This window comes from Anomaloglossus baeobatrachus, unplaced genomic scaffold (assembly GCF_048569485.1).
Source record: "Anomaloglossus baeobatrachus isolate aAnoBae1 unplaced genomic scaffold, aAnoBae1.hap1 Scaffold_5170, whole genome shotgun sequence".
NCBI classification, from domain to species: domain Eukaryota; kingdom Metazoa; phylum Chordata; class Amphibia; order Anura; family Aromobatidae; genus Anomaloglossus; species Anomaloglossus baeobatrachus.
The window spans coordinates 10,407-20,741 of NW_027444533.1; the positions used below are offsets into that span (position 1 = coordinate 10,407).

General features: G+C 45.3%; 1 protein-coding gene across 2 annotated transcripts; it reads left to right on the forward strand.

Annotated features, from left to right (window-relative positions):
* Positions 1-714: 714 nt before the first annotated feature.
* On the forward strand, positions 715-8,305 carry LOC142282655 (HIG1 domain family member 1A, mitochondrial-like). Of its 2 annotated transcripts, none has more exons than XM_075333009.1 (4): positions 715-809; positions 986-1,135; positions 1,935-2,069; positions 7,931-8,305. In XM_075333009.1, exons 2-4 carry the CDS (start codon positions 1,039-1,041, stop codon positions 8,008-8,010), a joined length of 312 nt encoding a protein of 103 aa, XP_075189124.1. In that variant the 5' UTR covers positions 715-809; positions 986-1,038; the 3' UTR covers positions 8,011-8,305. The 2 variants fall into 2 exon arrangements, with proteins under 2 accessions (XP_075189124.1, XP_075189125.1); XM_075333010.1 differs by having other exon boundaries at positions 717-813.
* The last annotated feature ends 2,030 nt before the right edge of the window (positions 8,306-10,335 follow it).

Below are 10,335 nucleotides of genomic sequence, written 5' to 3' on the forward strand. Positions count from 1 at the left end.
CTTTTAACTTATATGGAGTTCATTGTCCGTGGTCAAGTTCGGGTCCCAAACTGAACTTCCTTTTTAAAGTCAGGCTGAATGCGGCGAACCTGAACATCCACGGATCCGCTCATTGGTAAATTTTACTAAATCTCATTCACATGCTGTGTAGATGATTAGCTCCAAATCCATATGGAAATTGACCTGTGGCTTTTAAATTTGCATTGGGTCTTTATGCTGCAAATTGTCACAGTAGATCTCACCTTTTGCAGGGCATAGGATGAAATATGCAACGCATACAACAAATGGGCATTTGACATTTTTCTTGTAGATTGTGAATTTTTCCAACTAAAAATACATCCTGAGTGGATGTACCTTATTTTAGCATGTAATGGAATGTGTCACAATTGTTATCTTACTGATTCCATATGAAGTTAACCCCCCCAGGGTACAAAGTATGCCCACAGACCACCGATCTTACCACTTGTACAAGTAAAAAAATATTTTATGTGGCAGAAAGCACGTACTATATACAAAGTGTTGGGATTGAGTAAGCAACACTTATTTATCCCCATTATGGCAGGTCTAGTAAATGTCAGTGGGTTAAGACAAGAGGTGTTTGCCAAATTCAACATTCATCATTGTTTCTTTCATGTGTGTGATAGAGGCGCAGCCTGCGACCCTGACTACCCTTCCCAGGCTCTTCATGGAAAGAAGCCCAGTCTCCCTTGTACATAAAGCACCTCTGTGAGAACAGCATTCAATCCTATCCTAGCGAGTGACCCAGAAAGAGAACAAGGCTGGATGCTCTTCAGATGCACGGCTAGTGAGTAGGTATTGAAATAGCTTCTCTCCTTGGTTGCGTCGTTTAATATATAGATATATAGACATTGTTGCTGGGCATAATCAATGTTGGCATGCCCAATACCTGTCTTATGCACTTGTACCAAGCTATACATTAGTTGATTTAGCTCTTATGTCTATTCATGTCTTGCCCTGCTCACAGCCTCGTACTATCCACAATGTAACCTAGAGCTGCAACCCTGTGAAGGTGGCAAGATGTCCGCAGGTGGGGACGAGTGGGTCCCTGAAGAGCAGGAATCTGTACCCAGCAAATTACAGCGTAAGATGAAGCAGTCTCCTCTTGTTCCAGTGGGTGAGTAACAACAGAAATGAGTTATTATCCATTTTAGGGGCCAGAGTCAGAGAAATTAAGGCTACATTCACACATCTGTATGTTACCGTCCGAGATCACGGACCGATTTTTTTTTCTCAGGTGTCATCCTAGTTGCTTAAGTTTTTTGTCTCATCCACTATTTTCTTTGAACCAGGTAGACTGTCTGATCTTTATCCATTGACTGAACAATGGATCCTTTAAAAAAACAGATGAAACTAGGATAGAAAACAAAGTGTGTCTTCTGTGTGTCATCCGTATTTAAAATCCCCATAGACATTAATGTCTGAGGCGAATCCGCAAAATGGATGAGAATAAGACCTGTTCTCACAGACCGGAGACCTGGATCCATTTTTAAAACTGATTTGTCTTTGTGCTGTCTGAGAAATAACCGGACAAGTCTAGGACGTGTTACACAGATGTATGAATGTAGATGAACATGTCAGTTATATTCTATAGATTTAGTATGTATCACATTTATATAGGAAAGGATTAGAGTAAGAAAAAAGCAGATCTGGAATATGTTTGATTGCTTTACTACCGGTAGTTTTTTACATTTTCCCCATGTATTAGTTCTGTTGGGTGGGGGGGGGGGGGGTCTTTGTTCCTCAAGTACATCTCATATGTCCATTTGGTGTTCAGTTGTATAAACTGCTAGGACTTGGTCTACATTTGTACATCACTAGTAACAAATCGGTGCATTTTCTCCTGCTTATCCCAAGTTTTCAGAGGCCTCATTTTGAAATGAAAAGTAATCTAAATGGGTTCTTGATCTCCTCAGGTCTGGCTGGATTTGCCGTCATTGTCATTTATGGACTTTACAGGCTGAAACAACGAGGAAATGTAAAAATGTCTGTTCATCTAATTCATACCCGGGTAGCTGCACAGGCCTGTGTGGTGGGAGCAACTGCTTTGGGTAAGTCTATGCCACAATGCTCATTTACCTCAATATCAAAACACCTGCAAGTTATATTTTATTATTATTATTATTATTATTATGCCATTTATTCCATGGAGCTTTACACGTGAAAAGGGGTATACATAATAAAAACAAGGGCTCACAGTCTACAGGGAAGGGGTGAGGATACAGTAGGTGAGGGCAGAGCTGGACATGCAGCAATATAGAGGACTGAGGGGTATGGGTGAGGATACTGTAGGTGAGGGCAGAGCTGGTTGTGTAGTGCAATAGGGAACTGAGGGAGATGGGTGAGTATACAGTAGGTGAGGTCAGAGCTGGTCGTACAGCGGTATGGTGGACTGAGGGAGATAGGTGAGGATACAGTATGTGAGGGTAGAGCTGGTTATGCAGCGGTATAGTGGACTGAGGGAGATTGGTGAGGATACAGTAGGTGAGGGTAGAGCTGGTCGTGCAGCGGCACAGTGGAATAAGGGGGATGGGTGAGGATACACTAGAGCTGGTTTTACCTAGTGTATAAATGCTCTATTCAAACTGGTTGTGCAGTAAGCAGGAACAGGTGGTGTGTTGGACTGATGGCACCCCATATCTTGTGATCAGTGGGGGTCCCAGGTGGAAGCAAAAAGGTACAGTAGGGCTCCACTAACTGTATTGGGTATCACATAATACATGTGCAAATGTAGCACCCCACGGGGCAGGCGGTCAGCCTACTCGTCGCCGGACCATTTTGGGTCGAGTCATGCGTTGTCACGGGGTGGCCTCGCCCGCTTCCGTTGCCCCGAGGCATACAGTAAATGGTGGGGAAAGCGGGGTATTGGGGAGAGTTTGTCGTGACGCCACCTGTGGTACGCGGCCAGTAGTAGCCGCCATTGCAGAATTCCTCTCCGCGGCAGGTGTTAAGGCAGCCGGGATGGTATCGCTCCGGTGGATGATGAGGGAGAAGGGAAGGTAATGGCCATTGGCGCCTAAGCGCTGGATAGCGGTGCCAGTAAGGACGAGCCAACACAGTCTCTGCGGGTTCAGGGTGTAGTTTACTCACAACTTGAGCTGCCAGCCCGGTCACACTGGTCACTGCCGTGATGGGCTTAGGTCATCCCAGGTCCGGTCTGGGGTCACCACCGGCGTTGTGAAAAGAGAAGGAGAGATAGAGTGTCCTATTTCTAGGGTGTCCCCCTCAGCAGTTTGGTACCCCGGCTGAGCTCCCGCTCCAAGCCTCAGGGCCCAGTAAAGTCAAAGTTTTCCAGAGAGATGTCTTGCCAGAACTATGGTCCTGACTGGTCTGTGTGAGTGTGTTGCGCCTTCCTCTACCCCAGGTGGAACCCGCCCCCAGGTGGCTGGCTTCAGTGACCTGGGAGTCCCATGATCATTAGGGCCACCCCCCTGCCTACCCTGTGCCAACCCACCCTATGTGAAGGCTCCTAAGCTGTATGTGGTGTGTGAATGTGGAACACCGGTGATTATGCCCCTCCTTACCTGAGATAGATACCACACCTTAACTGAGGTGCAGTACCCTGTGGCGACCTGAACCTCAGGGATGCCACACATACACTTTCCCATGTACATAACATTTCTCTTAGATTGTCCTCACAGGACAACCTCTATCTAAGCTTTATCAGGGGGCAAAATGACATCTCTGAAGGGCCACCTACTGGGTTACTTACTGATAATTGCGCTGCGCAATGAGTTGCCAGGACAGTAACAGACCTACAGTATGTAAACAGGATCACAAGAAACTTTGCAGAACTTTAAACAGGGTCCTATAACCTCCATCTGTGGTGACACATGAAAAGATGATCATCAAGGTCATTGCTTCTTCTCCCTCCCGCATTGAATATTCTCTTGTTTCTACTGTTCATCTTATGCTGAACACTTCTGGAGGTGACGCTCTTACCCTGTGATGTGTAAGACAGCACAGCACTATACACAGAGCTGCACATCAAGTCCGATATTGTTATCAGTACCAGTAAAGCTATGTAGTATGCCCATCTATCCGCAGCCTTCACAGCTGAAGGTCTGCACGTACATTTCTCTATGCATGTGACTATTCTGCACGCTTCAATAATGACAGATCAAGAGTTAATGCTCCGGAAATGCAAAAAGCAAGATCCCAGGAAGAGGGTAAATTCCAGAATATGTATTGCGGGATTACAGAGCCTGCAGCAAGGGCATAGGAGCATGTGTCAGCAGAGAGTCAGTGGAGACAAGATCATTACAAGTCATCATGTAGAGTTTAGAAATAGAAAATAATTATCCTGCACTGTACTGAAGCAATAATGTGGATTTTTATGTTCTTAAGTGGGTTTTTCCTCCAACCCAATCAAGGTTACATATCAATTTCACCATTATCCAGATAATAATGACTTAGAATTGCTTAGGAAATAGCATGGCCCTCCTGGCTATAAAAACAACCATCCTTAGGTCCTTCATGGCATAAGACTATCATATATATGTAGTGCCCCACGGGGCAGGTGGTTAACCTACTTGTCACTGGGCCGTTTCGGGTCGGGTCAGTCGATGTCACGGGGTGGCCTTGCCCGGTTCCGTTGCCCCGAGGCGTACAGTAAATGGTGGGGGAAGCGGGGTATTGGGGAGAGTTTGTCATGACACCACCTGTAGTATACGGCCAGTAGTAGCTGCCGCAGAATTCCTCGCCGGGGCAGTTGTTAAGGCCCCAGGTGGATGAAGAGGGGAAGGTAATGATGGTTGGCGCCTAACCGCTGGGTGGCGCCGCCGGTAAGGATGAGCCAACAGTCTCTGCGGCTTCAGGTTTACTCACAACTTCAGCTGCTAGTCCGGTCACACTGGTTACTGCCGTGCTGGGCTCAGGTCGATGCCGGATCCATGGGAGGTCAGAAGCTGTGCGGTAGTCTGTGGGCCCTTCCTCACTGCGCTTTGTAGTGCAGGTCCCTGTGGCTTGAAGCCCTTAGAGTCCCTTCCATACTCGGTTGGGTACTGTTCCCTATGCCAGTAGCGTGGATCCCCTTCAGTCTGACCATGATTGAGGCCCCGGAATCCTAGGTGCCACTTGGCTCTGGAAACTTGTGTGGTCAGAGAAGTATGGAACCTCTCCGTGCAGCATAATCTGGTGATGCAATGTGGAATTGCACCACCCTAGGGTGCTGCACCCTGAACAGCGCTGGTCCTAGGGGAACTGACACAGTATCCTCCACAGCGACCGTTAAACTCCTATGTCCCATAGGAGCTACCGGGAAAGACGTCCACTTACTGTCACTCCTGCTGGAGAACTCCTGTTTTAACTGTGTGTGACTCCTAACTCCCCCTAGTGGCTGCTTCTCTCCCTACACAGGTCCTAAGTTAGTGGATTGGGGCCCCGGGTTTGATGGCATCCTGTAAATGCCACACTGTTGGTAACCCCTTTTGTACCCGACCCTAGCCCAGTCACCAGTGGGGAAGGGGCATCCCGTGTGTATGTGGTTGTGGATGATGAAACCGGCACCAACCTCCCTTGGATCCATGATCAGCACCCCACCCTAAGTGTGGTGCAGTACCCTGTGGCGACTTGAGCCTCAGGGGCGCCATATACACACACATTTTGAAGTGAGTTGCTTAAGGCAGTTGTCCACTACTTGCGCAACCACTTTTCTATTGCCATATTCCCCTTTGAAAAATAACAACGGCTTAATCTCTGATGCTGGTGCCGTTCCAGTGACGTAGTGACGTGGCCATCTGGTCCCCTGAGATGAAGTCGTTATGTCTCATGAGTTCTGCAGCCAATCAGCAGATGCTTCACTCTCTTTTTCTTAAGACATAACGGACATTCAGAGGAGTTAGGGAGCAGCAGAAGTGTTCACTTTTTCGGGAGTTTGCATGCAAGGCTCATATGCTATACCAATGTCATGTGAGCCCCGGGGGTCCAGGTGACGATGTAGCTGCTACGAAGGTGAATATAGGATGTTTTACATGAGTGAATATATCAATTGAGAAGGGGTTATTCTAGTAGTGGACAACCTATTTAAGAATTTGGACAAGCCTAACAATATGTACTTTGACAATTAGCTGATCATAAAGTGGCAGCGTCACCACTGGAGGAATTAAAGGGGCCGTCTCATTTTGTTGAACTGGGAAAATTGCAAAGTGCTTGTTAAAACCTCCTATTAAAAATCTTCTCACTCTTGAGAAAGAAGGGATTTTCTAATTTCTATAGTTTACTGGATGTTGCCTCTGTTACCAGTCACCTCTGTAGTATATCAGAGGTGGCTGATCTTGTAGGAAAAGAGCACAATAATTGCAAGCACTGCATTGAAGAATGCTAGATCACTACAGCTGGCCCGCTTTAGTGCTCCTGTATTCCTTTGTTGGAGCAGAGACATTGCTGGCTCACGCAAGCGGACTTCGCTCTGCTCTATCGCAGGCAGAGCAGAAAAGACAAGTGCGCCTGCGTGAGTCAGCGTGTTCTCTGCGCAGGTGCAAGATTTTGCCCAGCGATGTGGATGACGTCACCTGCGTCATCCATGTAGCTGGGCCAAATCTCGCGCCTTCGCAGAGACATTGTCGGCACGCAGCCGCACTGATGTTTTCCGCTGTGTCCGCAATAGGGTGGAGCAAAATACACCTACGTGAGCCGGCAAGGTCTTTGTGCAGGTGTGAGATGTTGCCTGGCTACAAGGATAGGGTCAGGAGAGTCATCCATGTCAATCATCAAGTGAGTTAAAAAAAAAATTGAATGAGATAAAAAAGCGCAGATAGGGTCTTCCCCGAGTATAGTGGGTATGAAGGGATCAGGAAGGCTCACCTGTAGTAAGTGTGAAAGTCACAACCACTGTTAAAATATGTACCAACGGCTGCTGTAGCTACCCTTTCGAAGATGATCGTTACAGATCAAAGAAAGGATTAAACGCTGCCGTTGAACAAAATCCAAGGCCAAATGGATAAGAATAGTGATCATTATTTGTCTACGCATTTCAGAGATTATTGTCCTTCTTCAGGACGAAAGATCAGGGTGATTTTTGGTCCTAAAGGAGGAGAATAATCTCTGAAACACATAGACAAATTAAGATCACTATTCCTATCCATTTGGTCTTGGATTTTCTTCAACGGAAGCGCAGCGTTTAACCCTTTCTTTATTCATCAAGTGAGGACAGAGATCATCTCAAAAAGGACGGACAAGAGCTGCAAAATCTCATTGGACCGGACCCGTTGATAAGCATACATGTTGGGAAATTTATGAAGGTATTTGTGGGGTCGTCTACATTGGGAGTCAGGGGAAAACATGCGCCTTTATAGAACGCAGCACAGGAGCTGGTTAAGGTGCTAGCTTTGGTTTAGAACGCAAAAATCTGGTGACAGTTTCCCTTTAAGAGAACTAGTCCCTTTGACCTATTCAAGTAGGGTAGCACAATGATTACCCTAAATAGAGATCTCCTAGGGTTTATAATTATACAACAAGGTGTCAATCCCCCCCCCCCCCCACTACTTATCACATAATCCTTGTCAAAGCCCCAGACTGACTTAGACGATATGAGCTACACCCAGAGACCCGACAGAGCCAGGGCGGGCTTTCTATTCAGGGTCTGTTTGGTATGTTTCGCCTGTTTAAAAATGGCTTCAAATACTATAACTAGAGTATCCCTGTTATGGCATCACACCAATACACTAGCTTGTAGATTTGGACCCCTGTAGTTCCTCCAAGCCTGATGTAGAACCACATGGTTTTCCAAGTTAAGTTTGCAGCGCGGGGGGTATTATGGCATCTGTTAGTGACATAGCATATTAATAAGAGAGTATTCTATTGGGGCACCGTCATTGTTTGGTCATCAAATTGAATGGAAAAAACACATCTAACACTGCGATAAGTGCCACTTTTTGCATTTACTTTTTTTTTTTTTTTTTAATTTCTGCAGGAACTACATATGCCATGTACAAGGAATACAGGGAGAAAAAGGCAACCGAAAGAGAAGCTGTAAAGGAAAATGAAAAATAGACTAAAAGGAGCAACATAGTCTGTCTCGAGTCCATGCAGGCTGACATACACCCACCTATATTTTGCCTTATAGCTTACCATCTAAATTATGATGTATATTTTCTTCCAACACTTGTTATTCCATATACAACATAACTACAGGTCCTATAGTTCTTGCACCGGAAAGAAACTCCTGACCGATCAGAAAAGCAGTACTCAATCCGGGTCTACTACAATGTTTCATAGATGCAGAATATGGTTGTACCAAAATATGTAATAAAGAGAAAAATAGAATTTCTGCACCACAACAGTAAAATTGTGATTATTGCAAATTTTCTATTCACCTGCACACAAATATGAACATAAATATAAAATATATTTTATATATATATATATATATATATATATATATATATATATATATATATATATATATATATATATATATATATATACACACAGTGGGTGAAATATGTATTGAACAAGTCATCAATTTTCTAAGTAACTATATTTCTAAAGGCACTATTGACATATTTCTCATCAGATGTCAGTAATAACCCATCTAAAGGACCATAAATTAAGTTACTGTATTTTTCGGTTTATAAAATGCCCCGGATTATAAGACGCACCCCAAATTTAGAGGAGGAAAATAGGAAACAATAATTTTGAATGTTAAAATGAGGGTCCGCCTTATAATCCTAGTGCGTCTTAATCCTAATGTTTACCAGGGGGGAGTGGCTCAGGAAGGTGACAGGAGGCAGGGTTGGCGATACTACGACCTCAGAGGTGTTACGGCGGCAGGCGCCATTGATCTGCCGGTATGCTGCAGAGGTGTCACTGGAGTGGAGTGACTCAGGAGGGTCACAACATGGGGTGTTACTGCGGCGGCGGAAACCTAATCTGATGGCGGACTTCATTGAATCAATCGCAGTTGATTTGATGAACTTCAAGAAAATGGCCACGGAAGCAGCACGTGTGCAGAAAAGCCTCTGCAGCCATTTTCTTGAAGTTCATCGTGTCAACTACGGACAATACAATAGAGCCCGCAGTCAGATCAGGTGCCCGCCGCAACACTGCAGTGACACCCTCAGTATCGCCAACCCTGCCTCCTAGGACCCCGCTCAACCACTGCCGCCCCGGTAAGCCATATCTGTATTGTAAGATGCACCCTCATTTTTCTGGGGGAAAAAAAAGTACATCTTACAATCCAGAAAATACAGTATATGTAGTAATGAGAAATGACACAGGGAAAAAGTATTGAACATGCTTACTAAAGTTTAATTTATACTTCGTAAAAAAGCATTTGAGGGTGATGACAGCTTCAAGACACCTCCTGCATGTAGAAACTAGTGGGATGAATTGCTCAGGTGTGATTTTGGTCCAGTCTTCCACACAAACACTCTTAAAATCCTGAAGGTTCCGTTGGCTCTTCCATGAACTCTGACCTTTAGTTCCTTCCAAACATTTTCTATTGGATTCAGGTCAGGTGATTGGCTAGACCATTCTAGCAGCTCTATTTTCTTTCTCTGAAGGATTGAGACTTTGCTTGGCTGTGCTTTTGGGATCATTGTCCACCCTCATTTCATCTTCATTATCCTGGTAGATGGCAGCAGATTTTTATCAAGAATATCTCTATACATTTGTCCATTCATCTTCCTTCAATTAATTAAAATTTGCCAGTGCTGAAAAACATCCCCACACCATCATGATCCCCCACCTCCAAACTTCACTGTTTGCATGGTGTTTTTAGGTGGAACTCTTTGGCATCCAAAGAATTAAATTTTGATCTCATCTGACCAGACTACAATCACTAATTATTTCACAAGCATGTGTGACGACCTGGGCCCTGAACGTCTTGGGGCACACGTCTGGCAGCGGGATCAAGACACACACAAGCACTTTGTCACTTAAAGAATCTCGGTGATTTATTCACATCCTCATAAACCACGCAGTGTAATGGGCCACAGCCACTTTCCCGCAGGACAATGTCTCACTGTCTGTTTAAACTGCTGATTGTTCATACAGTTCATTCTCTGGCATCAGCCAGTATAGTCCCCTTTCTGGGGTGTTACCTGCCAGTAGGTTTGCAGGCTGTCAGTCTGCCTCCATCCAGTCCAGGGAGACTCTCACACTGGGCTCAACATCCCGGCCCATGGACACGTTCCAATTCCTCACAGCCTCAGTGGATTCTGCAGCTCCCTGACATTTCAGAGCCCTCACTAGCTCTGTATGCACAGGATCTCCTGCACATGTGCTCCAACCAAGATGGCTCCCACCAGCACACAGAGATCATGTGACAAACGACAGCTCCATTAAATCCCATGAGACACACCTACGTATGGGAGG

Bases quoted from the DNA above. Each gene is read 5' to 3' on its own strand.
- LOC142282655 (XM_075333009.1), top strand. From the start codon at position 1,039: ATGTCCGCAGGTGGGGACGAGTGGGTCCCTGAAGAGCAGGAATCTGTA. The intron at 1,136-1,934 runs GTGAGTAACAAC...TGATCTCCTCAG, and splicing joins GTCTCCTCTTGTTCCAGTGG to GTCTGGCTGGATTTGCCGTC. The intron at 2,070-7,930 runs GTAAGTCTATGC...TAATTTCTGCAG, and splicing joins GGTGGGAGCAACTGCTTTGG to GAACTACATATGCCATGTAC.